This window comes from Rana temporaria, chromosome 2 (assembly GCF_905171775.1).
Source record: "Rana temporaria chromosome 2, aRanTem1.1, whole genome shotgun sequence".
NCBI lineage: Eukaryota > Metazoa > Chordata > Amphibia > Anura > Ranidae > Rana > Rana temporaria.
The window spans coordinates 283,447,723-283,471,378 of NC_053490.1; the positions used below are offsets into that span (position 1 = coordinate 283,447,723).

General features: G+C 42.8%; 1 protein-coding gene across 1 annotated transcript in view; it reads right to left on the minus strand.

Annotated features, from left to right (window-relative positions):
* Positions 1–23,656, minus strand: part of MAN1C1 (mannosidase alpha class 1C member 1) — a 139,096-nt gene that overhangs the window by 53,063 nt on the left and 62,377 nt on the right. Inside the window, exons 4-5 of the mRNA XM_040337130.1 lie at positions 18,674–18,789; positions 16,828–16,908 (exon numbers count right to left, since the gene is read on the minus strand). Coding sequence (XP_040193064.1) covers positions 16,828–16,908; positions 18,674–18,789 — 197 coding nt within the window. The remainder of the gene's footprint in view (positions 1–16,827; positions 16,909–18,673; positions 18,790–23,656) is intronic.

Genomic DNA, 23,656 nt, shown 5'->3' on the forward strand with positions numbered 1-23,656 from the left:
TAGTTAGTATGGATAAAATCATGATGCAGTAATTATTTCCTATGATCATACTCATTGGTTATGTCATACTGAAGCACCTAGTGTTTTCTGTCCATTTAGCATTAAGCACATAACACATGTAGTAAAAAGCATCTTCATAACTACCTTATGTGATATGCATGATATGTTTAACTTTTAGTTTGAATATGTTAACAAAATAATACAATATCTCCTGCTTGGAATTAAAGGGTTGCCTTATCAAGGCAAATAGGCTGTTCGCTTTGCAAGGGGATTGGCCCAAAAGCTTAATAAGCGAGATGAAGCTCTACTAACTTCAGTCATGCAGTCATGTGCAAACAAAAATGCATTTTTTTCCTTGCATGTGACTCAGTATTCTTTGTGAAGCAAAACTTCACCAGATTCCCTAAGCTCTGGGGAAAGTTTTCTTCCCTTGCAAAGTGAACAGCCTATTTGCCTTTAGTAAATGAACCCAAACAAAGACCTATGGTAATTTAATAGAAAGGAAGCTATACAATGAACAAAAGTCAACAAAATAATTTCACCAGAAAACTTTGACAAAATAATACACTTTCAAGGCCCAAAGCAGTGTTATAATACCTGGTGACTTGCTGTTCTAAGAGCATGTTAAAACGTTAACACTTCTTTGGGCTTCTCTGCCCATAGATAGGCAGACTTCTTACCAAAACTTATAGTTGGTGAGAGATTTGTTCTTTCGCCAAGATAATGACTTTTCAAAGATCTCTATACGAGATAAGGTGTTTAAAGGGGTTGTAAAGGTTTGTTTTTTATTTTCTCAATAGGTTCCTTTAAGCTAGTGCATTGTTGGTTCACTTAGCTTTTCCTTCGATTTCCCTTCTAAATGTTTTTTTTCTTTGTCTGAATTTCTCACTTCTTGTTCCCCCTTACTAAGCTTGCCCCCATCATCCGAGCCATTCTGGCTGGGGGTTAGTCAGCGTGTTCGCCCGCTCCCTTGGGACTACATCCCTGTGGGGAGACGCTGTGAGCGCAAGGGAGGGGGCGAGCTCGCTGACTAACCCCCAGCCAGAACGGCTCGAATGATGGGGGCAAGCTTACTGAGGAGGAACAGGAAGTGAGAAATTCAGACAAAGAAAAAAAACATTTAGAAGGAAAATCGAAGGAAAAAGTAAGTGAACTAACAATGCACTAGCTTAAAGGAACCTATTTAGAAAATAAAACACAAACCTTTACAACTCCCTTAAGCATTTGGAAGTACTTGTACTACTCTGGACTCTTATATAGTTTATCTGCTCTGCTGCTGTGTCTATTCAGGATACAATTATTGTACACTAGTCAGCTTATGAATACAGTGTCTATGCACACTAGAGGAACATTCTGTAGAAACAGTTGCATCGACAGTTTCCTTATTGTAACCTGAAAAAAATAAACAGTTCCCACTGGGCACCAAACACAAGATTTGGGCTTGTGTGAGTACTCTCCAGTCTATTCAGTTCCTACAACACAGTACAAGCAAAATATCTCACTGGGAGTTCCTGGCCAGTTTCCCTGCCAGGACAATTAGTTTGTTTGCTGCATGCTTATTTCTGGTCAGTGATTCAGAAAGTACTGAGTTCTGGGGCAACAAGGTAAGAAGCATTTTCAGAAGAAGGTGTAAAATGGCAGATGACTTCAGGACCTTTGGCACAATATAGAAAATAGCAAAATGTCCCTGGCTGCTGAATGAGATAGTAATGGCAGTATCGCCACTTATTAACATTCCTGCCTACTCACATTCTCTATTTCTGCTACTACTCTAGTTATAACCAAAACAGCCACAGGCTTACCACATCATGAGCCGTCTGCTATGCATCTCACTCTAGACAAAAGTGGGACACGCATTGTAGGTATGCTTATTTGGCATTCTTCTTGTATAATAGAATTTTACAACGTTTTTGCATTCTAAGCAGTTTAAGAAAGTTTTTGTTACACCATTACAAACTTGCCACAATCTACTATTTTCTATGTTCCTTAAATTTATCTCCTATACCTAATGGGTTTTCTTTGATTTTATTATTTAATAATAATCTTTCAACATAAGCTTGCCTTATCATATACATAGAAAAAGAATAAAAACTCTTTAGCGTTAAACTACAAATTAAATTGTATTCAAATTGTGCTTTTTTTCTATCTAAAATATAAACAGTTTAGTCAAACAAAAATACATCATAGTAACTTGTATGCACATAATGCAGAACATGATTTTCACCATTCAGACTTTGATTAATTTAATCTCTAGTTTGTGAATTAGTCATTTGAGACATTTCTCTTGAGGTTTTTGTGATTAACATTTCATGATCACACGTATTCTCTGCAATCAGCTGTGTTAAGAAGTTACTTGGGAAGTGCGTACAAAAATAGCATTAATTTCCGCCACTAGATTATTAAACAGATGATTTCTAGTTTAAATCTGTCCTTTTATGCTGTGGTATTTATAAATATGCATAATATAAATGGCAAAGAAATTAACACGGGTGCCAAATTAATTGCCAATGACGTTTCTTTTAAAAGTAATATAAAAGCCTCCTGCTGCTATTAAAAATAGTCTCAATATAATGAATCTAGACAAGCAGGACCCATTTTTCTTTCATGAAGCCTCTTATGTATAGCTGCTAAATTCTTCCCCTGAGTAGGCTTGGCCAGAGAATGCCTGGAGAGGTCGGGGCATACATAAAGATATTGCTCTGATTGGCACTAAGTTTCATTTGAGTTTATCATGCCTATTTCAATATCATATTTAACAACCTTGATGTTCCTCCACCCCCTTGGGAGAACTAAAATACACAATACCCATTAAATGAATTTACAATTTATTAGATCAGGCTGGGTGCAGACAGCACTTTTGAAGTGTTGCAAATAGAGGTTTACATATAATTAATTGTAACAAAGTCACATAGCTTTAGCACTGCATTAAAATGATCCAAACATCTCTAAAATTAAAACAAATACCTTTGAATGAAATTGAAAAATGATTATGTAAAATGTCATCTGATTACTAAATAAGTCTATGCCTGCTTGCTTTATGGTCTCAAAGTAGATATAAAAAGAAAATCAATAAACAAAAAACAATCCAGTAAATCAAACAATAAAATTAACAGAAGGATATACCTTGTTATTGCGTTCATGTAATAAAATAAAAAAATATATATTTAAAGTGTGCATAGCAGTCTATTGAAATCTTTAACTGTCATGGCTAAAATGAATGTTTAACTGAAGGTTATTTTGTTTGTCTTTTTATCAGTACATTCAGTTTGGAGCTTCACAAAAGTCTGTTGTTACTACCGTGTTTCCCCGAAAGTAAGACCTAGTGCTATTTTCCAGGAGGGCTGCAATATAAGCCCTACCCCGAAAATAAGCCCTAGTTTGAGGTGCGTGTGTACTCCTACAATCCACTCTGATATGGCGGTGTGCAGTGTGCTGTGGCTGTGTATGTGTCTCTTTGATCTACGGTAGCAGTGTCAGGTGCCTTTGTTACAGAGCGGCGCTCAGCTCATCTCCCTGCTGGTCTCCTCCTCTTTCTCCCAGCTGTCGGCAGAGGATCTCGGGGCCCCTCCTTCCTATGCAGTCACGAAAGGTACAATCTTCTCAGTGCAGAGGCTCAGCACTAAATCAACATGTCACACTATGTGCATAACGATACTCCTGTCTTCACATGGTACCGTATAACTCACGCGATCCATACAGACCTAAGCACTAAAATGCTACAGATCTTTATTTTGTTACATGCCGGTGTGCTCTCTTCCCCGCTCAGAGAGCTGCGGAGGGGGGGGTGGGTTTTTGGGAGAGGTGGAGGAGAGCAGAGCTGAGGCGTTTGGCACCATTGGATTGCAGGGGCACACACATTGTGTAATGTATTGTGTGCTACTGTAACAGGATTTGGGCATTTTACAAGCATTTTAACTTTGTTCAAACTGAGGCTTCCTGACAGGCAGGGAGGGAGAGAAACAGCACGTTATAAGACCTACCCCGAAAATAAGCCCTACTGGGTCTTTTGTTGCCAAAATTAATATACGACCCAGGCTTATTTTTGGGGAAACACGGTAATTAAAATAACATAACAAATAACAAATGTGCAATTCTCCAGATTTCTCTATTTTTTTATGTTTATATAAATTCTCTTTATTAGAATTTCAAGGATACCGTATATGAATACAAAACAGAGCAAACTGGGCATACCCTGGCTCAAATATCCACATTATAAAAAAACAAAGGTAAATGTAAAAACCTCACATAGAACATTGTCACGCATGGTAATGTATACACTCGGGTCCACCAAAAACAGGAAAACATTTAAAAAAGTGTGCCGAGAGAAAGTTGGGCTAATATTTGTCAGAAGCTTCAAGAGATACCAGCTAATATTGTTTCAACCTTAAAGAAGCCAGCTACAGTACAGCAAAGCGTTTACTCAAAAAAGAAAAACCTCAGGAGGCATTAGTAGATACCCATGCTTTATTAAACTTTTTAGGGCAATCTCTAGATAGGTAAGGGACATTATAAAGTGGAAGAACCAAGCTAACCAGATTTTTCCAGAAATCTAAGGTAGGGGCAATAGGGGACTTCCATTGTAACACATTGCTTTCCGGGCATAGAGCCATACAGGGTGCACCACTGTCCAATCTTTGAGAACAACCTTCATGGAGGTTATAAGGTTTAGTGCAGTAGACAGACCTCGCTAGAGGGCAGATCTCATAGAGCCCCATAGGAGTCTAGGCAGGCAGCTTCCAGGTCCACTGAGGCATTAGAGGCTTCAAACATCAGACAATTATGAACATGTGAGAGTAAGGCAACAAGATATTATTTATAAATGTTAGGTCAAGTTAATCCACCCAGGGCCTTTGAAGCTGTAAGGTACCTGTGGTAGGTAGTGTCCGAAGTGGAACTTGTATGCTGAGGACTCAGACGAAGATGTAGTAAGGCAGGTAAAGTTGGCAACAGATCAGGCAAAACGGTACACAATCGAAATCCAAAGAATGGTCAGGTAGGCGGAGGTCATACACTAGCTGGTGGTGAAGTACCAAATAAGCAGGCTGGAGAATGGTCAAGAATTCAGGCAGAGGTTCAATACACGGTAGTCAAAATCACAGCGCTATCAATACACCCAGGAAGCTATTCCAAACAAACAGGCGCTGAGTAACAGAAAGTGCTGCTATTTATGGGCTGCTTGATTGTACATTGTCCGCAGCTGGCAGCAGGTGGGGCTGGTGAGTCCAAGGCAATGCACCAAGCTGGGAGAACATTGCAATAACTCTAGAGCTCCTCCGTGGCACAACAGGTAATACTGCAGCTGTGGGACCAAGAACATCCAGTTCAAAGACACCCAGGTACATGACATGGCTCCCTCCCCAGTGGACCCCTCCATAGTAATAAGCAAATCATTTTCCAGCGTAGAAGAATATTTTTCACCCGCTGATCTGCTGCTGGTACACTAGAAGAAGGCCAAAGTAGGGGAAAAGTCTGAGAGTGATAGCCTAGGGCTGCATAGAATGGTGTGGTAGCAAGAGCACTGTGCCAACGGGAGTTAATGGCAAATTCGGTCAAAGGCAAATACTCAGACCAGTTGGAGTGTAACGCATTGACATAATGTCGAAGGTAGGTTTCCAGGGTCTGATTCATGCATTCGGTTTGACCATCTGTTTGAAGGTGATGTTTCTCAACATGGGAAAGGAAGAGGGTAGACAGTGCTTCCGCTGTAAATAATCCAGGGAGCGGTACAAAATGAGCAGTACAAATGGGTTTATATACTGCTCGGTAGGTTGATCTTCCTCGGACGTAGCAAACTGTCTGGAAAGAGCATCGACTATCTTGTTCTTATGTCCAGGGACATAAGAAAAAACTAAATTAAAACGGGAGAAAAACAGAGCCCATCGAGCCTGACGTGAATTTAAACGTTTAGCAGTCTGAAGATGGTTAGTCAGGATAGAAAAAGGCTTGGAAGCCCCTTCCAGAAGATGTCGCCATTCAGACAATGCCAATTTGATGGCCAGTAGTTCTCGATTCCCGCTGGAGATAACCTTCTAGAGAAAACAGATTTAGGCTGTCTCTGGGACAGCACGACACCTGCTCTTACCTCAGAGACATCAAACATGCTCAACATGTCTTAATTGCTGGAAAGCTGATTTTGCTTCTGAGGCCACATCTTGCAATTTGAAATGTTCTTAGTCATAGCAGTAAGGGGGGCAGCAAGGGAGGCAAAACCTTTGATGAAGCGTCTATAGTAATTTGCAAACCGTAGAAAGCTTTGGAGCCCTCTTAAGCCTCATATACATGATTGGATTTCCTGTGGACAAAGCATAGGACTTTTGTCCGAAGGGCATTGTCCAGGAATTTGTTTTGGATACAAACGGCAAAGAATTGTTGGCCAACGAACACGAAACTACATGTTTTTTCAGCTCTTTAGCGCAACCCCTTGGGCAACCTCTGATAATGTTGTGTTATGGTGAGCATTGCTTCCAAGCATGTGTGTTTGTACTATGGAGTTATGTCCGACAGACTTGTGTACACATGATCGGGAAAATCTGACAACACACAATTATTGGCGGACAATTTAAAAGCATGCTATCCCACATTTGTCTGTAGAAAATCCAGCAACAATATAAACGGACGGTTTTTCTGCCAACAGCCTGTCATCACACAATTCATGTCGGATAATCCGACCATGTGTACGAAGCTTTAAAGTGGTCACTCGTCTCCCTCTCTAATTCGAATCAAATTATAAGCCCCTTGGAGGTTCAGTTTAGAAAAGATGATGGCTCCCTTAAGTACGTCAAACAGTTCTAGAATGAGAGAGGCAAAGGGTAGGAGTCTTTTGCGGTGATTTGATTTAACCCTCGATAGTCTATGCATGGTCGAAGACCCCCATCATTTTTTCCAACAAAGAAAAAACCTGCCCCTACTGGAGAAGACGAGGGTTGGATAAAATCTCTTTCCAAGTTGTCTTTTACGTATTCCTCCATGGATCTTTGTTCAGGCAATGACAGGGGATAGGTCCTTACTTTGGAAAAAGGTGCTCCAGGAATCAAATTAATTGCACAGTCAAAAGAAAGATGTGGAGGTAAAACCACTGCCTTTTGCTTGCAAAATACATCTTCAAGCTCATGGTATTCGCAAGGCAAGGTAGGTGGGATGGTCATGGAAGCCAACAGACAAACAGAAAGTCTTTTGGGCTGAGACAAACAGTTTTGATAACAAGGCGCCCCCCAAGAGGTTAGTTCCCCATTTTCCCAATCAAAAGAAGGGTTGTGTTTTTGTAACCATAGGTAACCAAGGATAACAGGCAGAAGTGGAGAATCAATAAGAGACAGGATTATTTCCTTTTTGTGGAGTGCGCCTACCTGAAGGGTGATTGTCGTAGTCTCAAACATTACAAGGCCATCTCCCAACGGTTGTCCATCCAGGGTGGTGATGCTCAGGGGTCTAGACTTAGGACAAAAAAGGTTTTAATTTACTTATCAAAAGTGTAGTCCAGGAATATGCTAGCGGCTCCAGAATCCACAAAAGCCTCACAGGAGACAAGTTTAGAGGCTAAATGGAAAATTGCGAGAACGGTAGGTAACCTTTGTCTTGGAGGATATACCTGTAAGGTCTAACCTGGCTCCTCCAACACTGGTTAGACCCTGCCTTTTACTGGACAGGAAGGGCAGATAGATAACAAATGTCCTTTAAGTCCACAGTACAGGCATAGCCCAATGCATCCCTCTTTTTTGTTTCTCGGACTCTGTTACGTGGAGATGGCTGACTTCCATGGGTTCCACAGGTGCCTGGGATTCAACTGAAATTTCAGGTTCTGGCTGAGGTAGTGCTTGGAAGTTGGGGGCCAAACAGTAACCTGGCCTAGGAAGCTTGCAAGTTCTAAGTTCTAAGTTCTCTCTTGGCACCTTTCATGATACCGGGCATCCAGACGAACACACAGCTCTATGGATTTTTCAAGGTCTTCAGGGGAATTTTTATATGTCTCTGGATTTGAGCTGAAGACCCTCCCCTGTGTTTTTCTTTAGGGGAATCCTTATAGACTAATTTGTCCTTGATGCGATCTGTAAGACCTTTTCGGAAGGCTGCACGTAATGCCCTGAAGTCCCAATTAGTCTCAGCAGCCAGGGTACGGAACTCAATAGCATACTGTGCCACAGACCTGGTGTATGTCCAAAAGTGAGCACTCAGCTGCAGAATTTCTATCTGGCTTGCCAAATACAGTCTGGAGAGAAGCCAGAAATTTGTTAGCAACTTGCAGCACAGGATCATTGCGTTCCTGGTAAGGAGAGACCCAGGCCAGGGCATTCCCCTTTAACGAGGAAATTACAAAAGTCACCTTGGCGGACGAAGTTCTAAAAGTCTCAGGGTTGTTGCAAAAATGCAAATAGTAAACATTTAAAAAACCTGTGCAGTCCTCAGTATCACCACCAAACTTTTCAGGCAAGGGAAGTTTGGGTGGTACAGAAAAGGCGGGTTGGATTGGAGCTGGAGTCTGGACCGGTGTAGAGGGACCAGGCAAGCAATAGTTAAGCATAGCACAAAGTTCATCTAACTTGGCAACCAGAGAAGAAATAAGCTGTTCACGAGCTCCAATCAATTGTCCCTGATGCAAAATCGCCTTAACAATCTCAGCAGGGTCTACTGCCATTGTGGCCCATTTGTAATGTAAGGTATCTATGGTAGGTAGTGTCCAAAGTAGAGCTTGTATGCTGAGGATTCAGACAAAGATGTAGTCAGGCAGGTCAAGTCGGCAACAGATCAGGCAAAGCGGTACAAAATCTAAATCCAAAGAATGGTCAGGCAGACAGAGGTCATACACTAGCTGGTGGTGAAGTACTAAATAAGCAGGCTGGAAAATGATCAAGAAATCAGGCAGAGGTTCAATACACAGTAGTCAAAATCACAGAATTATCACTACACCCAGGGATCTAGTCCAAACAAACAGGCACTGAGTAACAGGAAGTGCTGCTATTTATGGGCTGCTTGATTGTACAAGGTAATGAATCAAGCTGGGAGAACATTTTAATAACTCCAGAGCTCCTCCGTGGCACAACAGGTAAGACTGCAGCTGTGGGACCAGGAACATCCTGGTTTAAAGACACCCAGGTACATGACAGAAGCACAGCTAACTTAAATCTAGGTTGTCTTGGGCCCCATATAAAAGAGGTGATAGCCAAATCAAATAGTTTAAAATATTTTTTAGGGATCCAAATAGAGGAGTGCTTCAGGATGTAATCTATGGCAGGAAGGGCCTTCACCTTAAGTAGACTGATTCCCCCTGTAGGGGATAGGGGCAAATTATCCCATGATCTCAACTTAGAATTCATACTCTGTAATAATGCTTCAAATTCAGTCTTCAAGAAACCAAAGATATCTCTATAAAGCGATGTTCACAAAGGCCTCAACCATCCAAGACTCTCCTTCCTAATTGGCGGAGACACAGCAGTGGCGACATTGGCTCCCGCTGCTGTCAATCAAACTCAGTTAGTCAATAAGGAGTGAGAGGGGGTGGGGCAAACCAGCAGCTCCGTGTCTCAATGGAGACACTGAATTACAGCTAGGCTCTGATGCCCTCATAGCAAGCTGCATTCTGTGGGGGCATTCAAAAGAAGGGAGAGGCCAGGAGCTCCAGCCAGGGACCCAAGAAAAGGAGGATCCTGTCTTCTCTGTGCAAAACCACTGCATAGAGCAGTTAGGTATAACATGTTTGTTATTTTAATAGAGAAAAAAAATTGACTTTACAATCACTTTAACACCTAGATATTTAAGATTATTCATCCATCCCAGGGAGGCAGACATGCCTCAGGGTCCATAGGAAGAATTTTGGATTTATTTGAAACAATCCGCAACCCAGAGTAATCTGAGAACCTTGAAAGCATATGAAAGTCCTCTTTAAGAGAGGGTCCTGGTTCCCTAAGAAAGAGGATACAATTTTATCAGCATACATTGCCAATTTGTCTTCTAGAGGGCAACTTTAATCCCTGCCTCCAAAGCAGAACATCTAAGGTTCATGGCAATGGGCTCCATCATTAGAGTAAACATGGCTGGTGATGGTGGACAGCCCTGCCTCAGGCCCCTTTCCACCGGAAACATAGAGAAGAGGACACCCTTAACGTTCCTTGAGCTGTTGGAGATTTATAAAATAGCTCAATCCATCTGCGGAAGCCTTGGCCAAAGCCCATAACCTCTAGAACAGAAGAAATATCTAATCAAAGGAGGCAAAAAAGAGATTTTTAATACAGCTTACCTGTAAAATCTTTTTCTTGGAGTACATCACGGGACACAGAGCGGCATTCATTACTATATGGGTTATATGGAGTACCTTCAGGTGTAGACACTGGCAATCTTCAAACAGGAAATGCCCCTCCCTATATAACCCCCTCCCATAGGAGGAGTACCTCAGTTTTGTAGCAAGCAGTATGCCTCCCAAAATGGTCCTCAAAAGAGGGGTGGGAGCTCTGTGTCCCGTGATGTACTCCAAGAAAAAGATTTTACAGGTAAGCTGTATTAAAAATCTCTTTTTCTTTATCGTTACATCACGGGACACAGAGCGGCATTCATTACTATATGGGATGTCCCAAAGCAATGCTTACAATGAGGGGAGGGAGAACATCTCCAAGACAAAAGGATTTAATTTAGAGATATACTCAAATCATAATAAATCCAACTTATTTGAGAAAAATAATCTTAAATTTTAAATTTAACTCAAAAAAAAGAGGAGCCCCCGGAATCCGAGGGTCTCAAACTGCAGCCTGCAGCACTGCCTGCCCGAAGGCAGTATCAGTATTCCTTCTTACGTCCAACTTGTAGAATTTTGTAAATGTGTGGACAGAAGACCAGGTTGCCGCCTTGCAAACTTGAGCCATAGAGATCTGGTGGTGCGCTGCCCAGGAGGCGCCCATGGCTCTAGTAGAATGAGCCTTTAATGATACTGGAGGAGGCAACCCTTTCAAGCCGTAGGCCTGAGTGATCAATTGCTTAATCCACCTAGAAATGGTGGACTTTGCAGCTGCCTGCCCCTTCTTGGGCCCATCCGGTAGAATAAACAGGACATCTGTTTTCCGGATCTTCTCTGTAGCTTTAAGATAGGCATTCATGGCCCTGACAATATCTAAGGTATGCAGCAACCCTTCCTTTCTGGAAGTAGGTTTAGGGAAGAAGGATGGTAATACCAAATCCTGGTTCAAATGAAAACTGGATATGACCTTCGGTAAGAAGGAAGGATGAGGGCGGAGAACGACCTTGTCCTTATGAAATATAAGATATGGTTCCTTACAGGATAAGGCTGCCAGTTCCGAAACTCTTCTTGCGGAAACTATGGCAACCAAAAACACCAACTTCCTTGTCAGTAGAACCAAAGGAACTTCAGCCAACGGCTCAAACGGTTGTTTCTGTAAACTCGACAGAACAAGATTTAAATCCCACGGACAAAGCGGGGATTTAACTGGAGGTTTAATACGTAAGACCCCTTGAAGGAAGGTCTTAACCAGCGAGTGGGTGGCCAGTGGCCGCTGAAACCACACTGACAGGGCAGAAATCTGTCCTTTGATTGTGCTTAATGCCAATCCTTTATCCACTCCTAGCTGGAGAAAACTTAAAACTCTATCTATGGTGAACTTGCGAGGAAGCCATAGCTTGGACTCGCACCAGCCTATATAGGCCTTCCAGACCCTGTGATAAATCACCCTAGAGACCGGTTTCCTGGCTCTGATTAGGGTAGAGATTACCTTCTGAGACAGACCTCTACCCCTGAGAATCAAGGATTCAGCTTCCAGGCCGTCAAATTTAGATGCCGTAAGGCAGGGTGGAGGATCGGACCTTGCGATAGCAGGTCTGGCCTTAGAGGCAGAGTCCAAGGGTTTCCCACTACCATCCTTAGGATTAGTGAGTACCAAGCCCTTCTGGGCCATGCTGGAGCTACCAGGATAACTGGTATGTGCTCCACCCGGATCCTGCGCAGCAGGCGGGGTAGTAACTGGAGCGGGGGAAACGCATAAAGAAGCTTGAACTGATGCCAAGGGCAAACCAGAGCATCGGTTCCGCAGGCCATCGGATCCCTTGAGCGGGACATGAACCTGTCTAGCTTCTTGTTGAGTCTCGATGCCATGATATCCACGTCCGGCACTCCCCATCTTTGGCAGAGTGCTTGAAAGACTTGTGGATGCAGAGACCATTCCCCCGGCCATAGAGTCTGGCGGCTTAAGAAGTCCGCCTGAAAGTTGTCCACTCCGGGAATGAATACTGCCGATATGCAGGGCACATGAGCCTCTGCCCATAAGAGAATCAAGCTCACTTCTCTCTGAGCGGCCTGACTCCTGGTCCCCCCTTGGTGATTTATGTATGCCACTGCCGTGGCATTGTCTGATTGAATTCTCACCGGGAGCCCCTGCAATTTCGACGTCCAAGCCCTGAGGGCTAGTCGAACAGCTCTGAGCTCCAAGATGTTGATGGGTAAAAGCTTCTCTGGCTTTGCCCAAATACCTTGGCGAGTGGAACCATCCACAATCGCTCCCCAGCCCGTCAGGCTGGCGTCTGTGGTCACTATCTTCCAAGCCACTGGGCTGAAAGATTTTCCCTTCAGTAGATTCTGAGGGTCTAACCACCAACACAGACTTTGCCGGACTCTTGATGAGAGAGGCAACGGGATATCCAAGGCCTGTGGCCTTCTGCTCCATGCTGACAGGATGGCTGCCTGCAGGATGCGAGTGTGGCTCTGGGCGTATGGCACCGCCTCGAAAGTAGCCACCATCTTGCCTAGTAATCTCATACATAGGCGAATAGTCGGTTTTTTCTTGCTTAGAACCAGTAGGATTAATTCCTTGATGGCTTTGACCTTCCTCAGAGGTAGGAACACCCCTTGTTGTTCCGTGTCTAATCTCATGCCGAGATATTCCAACTGCCTTGTGGGCTGGAATGTTGACTTTTCTTGATTTAGGACCCAGCCGAACCTCTCGAGGTATTGGACCGTGAGGGCCACTGCTCGTTCCAAGCCGGGAGATGAGTGGTCTATGACTAGGAGGTCGTCCAGGTATGCTAGGATCGTGACCCCTTGGATCCTTAGCTTGGCTAGGATTGGAGCTAGAACCTTCGTGAACACCCGGGGGGGCGTAGCCAACCCGAAGGGAAGCGCCACGAATTGGAAATGACGCGAAGCCACCATAAAGCGTAGATATCTTTGATGTGGCTGATAAATTGGAACATGAAGGTAGGCATCCTTTATGTCTATGGACGCCATGAAGTCGTCCTTTTGGAGTGTGGCAGCTGCTGACCGCACGGATTCCATCCGAAATGAGCGGACCTTTAAGTATGCATTTACCATCTTTAGGTCCAAAATTGGCCTGACATCTCCATTGGGCTTTAGGATGATGAATAGGTTGGAGTAGAAACCCAGCCCCTGTTCCAGGACTGGTACCTCTACTATTACTTCCTGGGAAAGTAGATGATCTAGAGCCGACCTTAATGCGGCTCTTTTCTCCAGATCGTTTGGAATCCTCGACTCCTGGAAATGAGGAGGAGGAAACCTTAGGAACTCTAGCTTGTAGCCTGTGGCCACGGAAGACCGTACCCACTCGTCGGGAATGTTGGCTTCCCAAATCTCCGAAAAGAGTCGCAGCCTTCCCCCCACCTTCGTGGGTGGGGGCGCCCCTTCATGAGGTAGACTTGGGGGCTGGTTTTGCTGGCTTGCGAAACCACTGCCTCTTGCCCCTAACAGCCTGTCCTCGTGATCTGCTGTTAAAGCCGAAGTTTGTTCTTGCAGGAGGCCGTCGATACTGCTTGGCATTAGAGGGCCCCTGCCCAGGGGAGGACTGTCGTTTAAACGCAGGTCCCTGAACCCTCTTCTTAGTTGGCAAGAGAGTACTCTTGCCGCTTGAAATGGTCTGAATGTATTTATCTAAGTCCTCTCCGAAGAGCCGTCCTCCATGGAAGGGAAACCCTGCCAGGAGCTTCTTGCATGGGGGCTCAGCCTCCCAGCTTTTTAACCATAAGAGTCTTCTCATATGGATAAGGGATAATGATAAACGTGACGCTTGTTGGATAGAATCCTTGATTGCGTCTACCGTAAAACATATGGCCTTAGGGACATCCGAAAATTCTTCTGCCTGCTCGGCAGGAATAAGTTCAAGCATTTGCTTAAATTGATCCGATAAAGCTTGAGCGACTCCAATCGCAGCCACGGCTGGCTGTACTACTGCCCCTGCAGAAGTGAAGGAGTTCTTAAGTAGGGCTTCCAAGCGTCTATCAACTGGATCTTTGAAAACCTGTACGTTTTCTACAGGACATGTTAACGATTTGTTAACACATGAGATGGCTGCGTCTACTGCAGGAGAAGCCCATCTCTTGGAAAACTTTTCTTCCATAGGATATAAGACAGAAAATTTCTTAGGTGGAAAGAAAACCTTGTCTGGTTTGTTCCACTCTTGGAACAAGACTTCCTCCAATAGAGGATGGATCGGAAACACAGCACTGCTTTGAGGCGCCCTCAGTGAGCCCAAAGCTGAAACCGTGGATACCTGGAGATCTGGTACAGGTAGGTTGAATGCCTTATGGACCAAGTCCGTCAAGCCCTGAATCCACCAGCTCTCCCTCAGGGAGACTGCCCCAGACTCCTCTGTATCCGGATCCTCGATCCCTGAACCTACCTGGTCTCTGTCCAAGAGGTCCAATTCCCCAGAGGAAAGGACCTCCTCTTCCGAGGGTCCGCGCACGGGTGACGGAGATCTATTCCGCTTACTACCCCGCATGGCTGCGGCTATCATTTCTCCCATGCTTCTCCGCATCTCATTTAAAGAGGCGAGTAACACCTCCTCCGTGACCACCTTAGGGTTGGGTTGACTCGCGTCAGCTCTAGCCCCAGACCCCGATGGCCCAAAGGCTCCCTGTGGGGAAAGCAGCGGCATAGCTCTATCCGAGACCTCAGATTCTGCGGGGGAATCCCCACCTTTTGTACCCTCTGCTCTTGATGCCATGGTACAATACCGAGGTACACCTGCTACTTATTGGTACCTGGGACTTATAATAGTTAAATGCCCAAACACCTGTTTGGGGAATAAAAAATGTTTCCTCTACCCTAGATGACACCCTTTTTTTTTTTTTTTTTTTTCAAAGAAAAACTTTTCTTCTTTTTTTTTTTTTTTCAATCTAGGCAAGAAAAAACATTCTATCCCCCTGAGTAGTATTGCCAAAGAAAAGACTATGAGATGGAAAAGAAAACCAGCCTATTCCTAGGCTAAACCACAATCTTCTGAAGACTGTAGTATTCTTTCTGGCCACTGTGTGTCCTCAGCGCCCCGCTCACAGCTTTTGCAACACTACCAGGGAGGTCACTTTTTATGGGGAAATATAACATATAGAGCCATCCTATCTTCATGATATGTGACTGGTTTGCCAGATGCAATGCATAACCTTTAGGCATGTCCCCTGTGACCTCCCAGAAAAAACTTGCTAAGAGCCAAGCCCCGCAGGTTTTTTCCCCTTACTTACCTGCTCCATGCCGCAGGACTTTGCCAAGCAAGAGGTCCAATCTTCCCCCATCTCCGTGGGGATGTCTAGACCTTCAGGCCCTGGGAACCTTCTTCTTCCATGAAGGATCCACTGTCCTGGGCCCATACAGCACCCTGGCAAACAGAAAACATTAGGCGCCCCAAAGGTTTTCTAAGTTCTGGGCCCAGGGTCCAGCTCTCTTAAAAAGAAAGCATTATGGGCTATACCCCAAGGGTTTGGGGTCCGGTTACTGACCACTTTAGCGCGCAGGCTTTTTTGGACAGAACCGGTAGCTCACCTAATCCCAAGGATGCGGAGGCAAGCTAAACCATGACTAACACCTAAGACACTGGCGTAAAAACTGAGGTACTCCTCCTATGGGAGGGGGTTATATAGGGAGGGGCATTTCCTGTTTGAAGATTGCCAGTGTCTACACCTGAAGGTACTCCATATAACCCATATAGTAATGAATGCCGCTCTGTGTCCCGTGATGTAACGATAAAGAAAGCTTTTTCGATATCCAAAGATATCAACACTCTTGTAGTCGAGTCGACTGAAGATAATTGTAGATAAAATAAAATCAGGCTTGTCATATACAATGCTCCAACTGGTGAGGCGGGTGACTTGACGGCAACACGGTGGAAATGCTTACGCGTTTTGGGGGCAGACCTTCTTCCTTTAGAGCTACTTTGGTAATTCAATGTAGTCTGTGTATTTAACATATACTCTTTGAAACTTAGGGGCTAAGTTTGGAGCCAAGTTTGGAGCACACAATTTTTCAACATTTAGATTAAATCCGAAATCAAAGGTAAAGCTTTTCTGTATACATATAAAAAAACATTACAAATACCTCTTTATTCCTTTTTTAGAAGTGAACACATACCCTCAATTCTCAGCTGCATAATGAGCTCATACAGCTAGGGGAGGAGAAACAATGTAACACTGGTATTCCCAGTAAATGCCTGTGCAGGGGGCCGGTGTCTAATCAGAGTAGAGCAGCCAGAAAACGTTTATACCTAATTTGGTCACTTTTTATTAGGAAATCAGAGGGACTGGCAGCAACACTAGGTATTTCACCCAAAGGAAGCAATACAACGGGAACAGGATACTTTTTCATACACGTACATGGTACAGCTGATACATTTTAGGAATACGAAATGTTGGGGTAATATATTCTATAAATCTCCCAAGTCTCTTGACAGTCCACCCAAAAGTAGCGTAAACTGTAAGTATTATGCAAATCTGTTTTGATATCTTTCCCTGTGCCCTTTTCAGTACTAAGCACTGAATGTATCAGAGTAATGATTTTTTATTACATAGATAGAAATAATTGGCCATAAACATACAGATTTTTACACTTACCTCTTTCCCTGACAGGTAGTAAGCAGAAAGCAGTCCTCCAATGTAACGAATGTTAACCTCAAATAAAGAGGCTTCTCCATTCTAATAATTAAAAAAATATATAATGGCATTACTCATTCACTTTGCAAATTATAACCAATCACATGCTAAGTTAAAGGAAAATTCCCTTGTGAAATGAATTTTCACTTTGCTAAATGAACAACTTTTTCTACTAGTAAATTACCCCAATAGTGTTCTGTAATGGACTCCTTTAAGTGTACAGATTCATTTATGCAAACAGTTCATAAGTGAATAATAGCGAATTTATAATTGAAATATCTCCTACAATACTGAAATTAGTTTAGATGTTTATTTAACAAAGCAATGCAAATAACAATACTAATGTATGGTAATCAATAAAAACCATATATCCCCTTTTTTCACTGCTTGCTCGGATTTACACTTAACAGGGAAGGCTTGGAAGGGGGCAAATAAGTATGTTTCCCACTGGACCAGTATAAATAAGATGTGTTGGGCAAGTGGCCCTGAACAGAGATATTCTCCAATTCAAATTTCAATCAGAGCAGAGCAGGAAATGCTATTTATGTGAATTAGTTTTATTTTCACAGAGCATTCGTCGTCATGTTGCTCCTAAATTATTTTTGTTATTTACAGTTCATGCTTTCCAATCCTCTTTATTGCATATACAGCATATACTGTATAAGCAAAAACGTATATCACAAAAAATCCCCTAAGACAATAACCATCTTGGACACTGGTATAAAAAGCACTTTCACTAGCCCATAGAAAACTGTCATTGCCATGAAAGACCCATTTGGTCATGCTGCCACCTGAACCAAAAGTTCCCAAATCTCCTTCTGACAATGAATGTTGTAGTTTGCATTTTTAAAGGATAACCACACCTATAAAATAGATAGGTATGTGTAAGACTTAGGTAATATGTGTTTCAGTAAACTTGTCAGTTTGGAACTGGCTGGTCTGTGCCACCAGAAGCCCTTGGTCAACACTCTTAAATCCTGCCCACCCTAGCATACAGTAGGGATAAAGAGAGGTAGGGCTTGTGATGTGGGGCTCAATTTTCACTATAAGTCACAATATAATAAAATATAATATACAATATATATAATGTCACAAACTCCCCCATATACCAATGGCATGTTAGGGGTGGGTGAATGGATCCATAGTGTGGTAATCAACTGGCCAGTTGTGAACTAAGATTTCTGATGCAGATAGTATTTTCTCAGACTTACATTAATTCATGTTTAGTTTACCTGTTTAATCATAAAAAGTGCTTATTATTTTTCGTAATTTTTGCCTAGGTGAGAAAAATGGAAATGTTGGAACAGCACAAAAAAATGTTATATTGAAGGAAAAAAAAAGATATGTCCAAATATGTGAGAGGAAGGAGAGAGAAGACAGGGGAAAGTACATTTTAATTTATGGTGAAGGTCTGTTTTATTAGGCTAATTGTTTAATAGAAAAATTGTTGCTTTAATATGAGTTTTTAGGCAAATGAGTTCAATCCTGTTATACTGAACTACATTCACCCACTTCTTAATTCATTATGAGTCTTGATGGTCAGTCAATATTTGTTTTGGCTGTTGGATTGTGTCAAACGCACTTAATTTTGTGCTAGAATTTATTCATCCCCATAAAAATATATAAATCAGAATTACTGGTCTCATGACTGCCTGTACCTCTGAATGTCCACAGAATTATTTGCAATATAATACCAACTTTTCTTGATTGACTGACTGATAGTAAAAACATTTTTCCTTCAACTTTGAATGTGCTTGATACATTTGAAGAACTTGATACTCAAACTTAGTCAAAGAAATCTCCTTACCACATTCAAATCTAGGCTATTTTCAATCCAATTTTCAGCATTCTCAAATTCTTCCTTCAAATCCATAATAAAAAGTGTGTCCAGAGCATCCACAATTGTAGCTCCCTTCAGTCCACCTGTTTAGGAGCGAGACTCACTTGTTAGGTGCTGGCCAATGTTGATCAATCTTATCTTGTTTAAAAATGAAACTTGAAACTAAACATAGACCTATGATTAAAGGGGTTGTAAAGGTACAATTTTTTTTCCTAAATACAGTGGGGATCGAAAGTTTGGGCACCCCAGGTAAAAATTTGTATTAATGTGCATAACGAAGCCAAGGAAAGATGGAAAAATCTCCAAAAGGCATCAAATTACAGATTAGACATTCTTATAATATGTCAAAAAAAGTTAGATTTTATTTCCATCATTTACACTTTCAAAATTACAGAAAACAAAAATGGTGTGGCGTCTGCAAAAGTTTGGGCACCCTGCAGAATTTATAGCATGCACTGCCCCCTTTGCAAAGCTGAGACCTGCCAGTGTCATGGATTGTTCTCAATCATTGTCTGAGAAGACCAGGTGATGTCAATCTCAGAGGTTTTAAATGCCCAGATTTATCTAACCTTGCCCCAACAATCAGCACCATGGGTTCTTCTAAACAGTTGTCTAGAAAACTGAAACTGAAAATAGTTGACGTTCACAAAGCTGGAGAAGGCTATAAAAAGATAGCAAAGCGTTTTCAGATGTCAATATCCTCTGTTCTGAATGTAATTAAGAAATGGCAGTCATCAGGAACAGTGGAAGTTAAAGCAAGATCTGGAAGACCAAGAAAAATATCAGACAGAACAGCTCGCAGGATTGTGAGAAAAGCAATTCAAAACCCACGTTTGACTGCACGATCCCTCCATCAGAAGAAAACCACTTCTATGTCCTCACCACAAAAATCAGCGTTTGAACTTTGCAAATGAACATATAGACAAGCCTGATGCATTTTGGAAACAAGTTCTGTGGACCGATGAGGTTAAAATATAACTTTTTGGCCGGAATGAGCAAAGGTACGTTTGGAGAAGAAAGGGCACACAATTTAATGAAAAGAACCTCTGTCCAACTGTTAAGCATGGGGGTGGATCAATCATGCTTTGGGGTTGTATTGCAGCCAGTGGCACAGGGAACATTTCATGAGAAGAAGGAAAAATGGATTCAATAAAATTTCAGCAAATTTTGGATGGTAACTGATGTCATCTGTGAAAAAGCTGAAGTTAAAGAGAGGATGGCTTCTACAAATGGATAATGATCCTAAACACACCTCAAAATCCACGGGGGATTACATCAAGAGGCGTAAACTGAAGGTTTTGCCATGGCCTTTACAATCTCCTGACCCCAACAGACAGCCCAGAAATCTCAAAGAACTGGAAGACTTTTGTAAGGAAGAATGGGCAAAGATACCTCAAACAAGAATTGAGACTCTTGGCTGGCTACAAAAAGCGTTTACAAGCTGTGATACTTGCCAAAGGGGGCAGTACAAGATATTAACTCTGCAGGGTGCCCAAACGTTTGCAGATGCCATTTTTTTGTTTTCTGTAATTTTGAAAGTGTAAATGATGGAAATAAAATCTAACTTTCTTTTAAATATTATAAGAATGTCTAATCTGTAATTTGATGCCTTTTAGAGATGTTTCCATCTTTCCTTGGCTTCGTTATGCACATTAATACAAATTTTTACCTGGGGTGTCCAAACTTTCGATCCCCACTGTAGCTTTCTTTACCTTAGTGCAGTCCTCCTTCACTTACCTCATCTTTCCATTTTGCTTTTAAATGTCCTTATTTCTTCTGAGAAATCCTCACTTCCTGTTCTTCTGTCTGTAACTCCACACAGTAATGCAAGGCTTTCTCCCTGTTGTGGAGTGTCGTGCTCGCCCCCTCCCTTGGACTACGGAGAGTCAGGATGCCCACTAACATACAGCTTCTTTCTCTATCTGCAACGTATAGAGCGTTCTGACTCTCCTGTAGTCCAAGGGAGGGGGCGAGCACGACACTCCACACCAGGGAGAAAGCCTTGCATTACTGTGTGGAGTTACAGACAGAAGAACAGGAAGTGAGGATTTCTCAGAAGAAATAAGGACATTTAAAAGCAAAATCGAAGGAGGTAAGTGAAGGAGGGACTGCACTAAGGTAAAGGAAGCTAATTTGAAATCTGCTGACGATGTCCATTCATCTACTTATACAGTTGAAAACATACTGATTGTTATTTTTACATCTGGCTTTCTAAATGTGAGGGGCAGCAAGGATTAAGTAAGTGGGTGTATATGGCTCTCCTGCATCATAAGCAGAGTTTCTCACATCACCAGTTTACCAATAAGAGAGACTGGGGTGGACTGGTGAACAGCCATACCTGGATAAAAAATGGAGACAATGAACAGATCAGCATACTCCCTGTATGCACCTCAAGGTTTATTTTACATTTAACTTGAGTGTACTTTTACTGAAGTAAAAGTTTTGTAAAATAAGCTTTTTATACTTGGCCCAAAAAAAGCAAAGAAAGCATTAGAATTCTTCGCTGCATGGAAAAGGCGAGTTATCTATGGGTGCAACAGTGAGTTTGTCACATAATCAGATCCTGAGATTTGGTGAGAGGTGATGCATGGGTCCTAGTAGTGTCACATTTCTACCATCTTCTTTAGACAAATTCTCATTTGTAGCCACCCCTTTAACCGCTTACCGACCAGCCACCATCATTATACGGCGGAAGGTCGGCACGTTCCCACGAACCTTTGTAGCTGTACGACGGTCCCTTTAAGCCAGTGTTTCTCAATTCCAGTCCTCAGGCCCCCCCAACAGGTCAGGTTTTCAGGATTTCCATTATTTTGCACAGGTGATTTGATCAGTTTCACTGCCTTAGTAATCACCACAGCCTTTTCATCTGAGGGAAATCCTGAAAACCTGACCTGTTGGGGGGGCCTGAGGACTGGAATTGAGAAACACTGCTTTAAGCGGGGATAGCAGGCACACGCGCCTGCTGGACTGCGGGGGTGCCGATGCGCATGGCCGGCGGTTGTGATGACCGCCGGCCACGTGTGATCGTGGGCACGAGAGGCAGAACAGGGATGTGTGTGTGTGTAAACACACAAATTCCGAGGAGTTGCGGTGGCTCAACGCGATTGGCACTGCGCTGACAAGCCATTCACCTCTGCAGCTAGGGGTTCGGTTCCCGGTCTCGGCTACATGTGAATTGAGTTTGGTGGTCTCAGCCCGACTCCCGGTGGGTGTGCTATGCGAGGTAAGCCTGCGCTTAGTACGCCCACCCCCCTCCCACAAAAACCACCACACCTACACACGCACTCGAAATTGGGTTAACGCACACACACTTTGACCACGCGGTCTCTTAAAGAGAGGCGAAGGACTAACGGGGCTGGTTGAGCGGGCAAATCCTCTCACTCCCTTATAGGGAGTCCCTCTGCCCCGTTGGGCTTCAAAGCGGAGCAGGTAGGGCGGGCTGTGTGGGAGGACCCCCTCACACACCCACCATTGCCACCCGGGGCATGGAGAAAGGTGGCAGATTGCCTCTGGGGGAGGCCTGCCTACTCCCAACTCCTGCAGTCCGGCTCCTCTCTCGAGTACACGCACAAAATACACTTAAAAAAAAAAAAAAAAAAAAAAAATGAAAAAAAAATAAACACACAAATTCCTGTTCTGTGAGTTGAGGAGAGACAGATTGTGTGTTCCTACTAGCTAGGAGCAACGATCTGTCATCTCCTCTAGTCAGTCCCCCTGCAGTTAGAACACACATGAGGAAATACAGTTAACTTCTTGATCACCCCCTAGTGTTAACCCCTTCTCTACCAGTGACATTTGCACAGTAATCAGTGCATTTGTATAGCACTGGTCGCTGTATAATTGTCATTGGTCCCAAAAATGTGACAAACGTGTCCGATTTATTACCAGAATATGTAGAATACATATCGGCCTAAACTGAGGAAAAAAAATCACTTAAAAAAAAAAAAAATGGGGATATTTATTATAGCAAAAAAAGTACAAAATATTGTGTTGTTTTTTTCAAAATTGTCATTCTTTTTTTGTTTATAGCGCCAAAAATAAAAAACGCAGAGATAATCAAATACCACCAGAAGAAAGCTCTATTTGTGGGGGAAAAAAAGGATGTCAATTGTCAGTTAAAGTGACGCAGTGCCTTATCGCAAAAAATGGCCTGGTCATTTAGCAGCCAAATCTTCCCGGGCTGAAGTGGTTAACATGGTTTAAGCCTTAACGTGGTTCTAAAGCCAGAAGTTTTTTTTTTATCTTAATGCATTAAAAAAAAAAGACTTTAATATCACATTAGCATTATCAGATATCGTAGTCACACAAGACACATTGGGGTTGATTTACTAAAACTGGAGAGTGCAAAATCTGATGCAGCGCTACATAGAAACAAATCAGCTTCCAGTTTTTTGTTTTTTTTTCAAAACTTTATTGAACAAGCTGAAGTTAGAAGCTGATTGGCTATGATGCACAGGTGCACCAGATTTTGCACTCTCCAGTTTTAGTAAATCCCCTCCACTGAGACTAGGGGTGGAGAGCCTGAAAGAAATACAGTAGTTTGCCCACTCTTCATCTGTACACCTTGTACCAATGACTTGAAATGTAGTGGAAAAGGTCACCCTACACTGTCAGTATCCTAGTTCTCAGAGTACACTATGTCCCACCAAAAATACACAAACTGTGCAGGCACTAAGGCAGTCTGATACCTACTTATTATGTGAATTGAATGTGTTACCCTGCCACCTTAGGCCATTGTCTTCGTAGGCTATGTAGAAATAAGGTCCTGGCAGTTGTGATCATCTCAACAAGCCAGCCAGATCTCAGAAAACCATTTGTTCTACAAATCTATGGTCACCCTAAGTTAGGGTTGCCACCTCATCCCTTTAAAAACAGAAACATATTAATTACACAGGTTCTGTGGCTGATTAAGTTGGTAATTAAACTCACTTGGTGCCTTATCTGCATTAA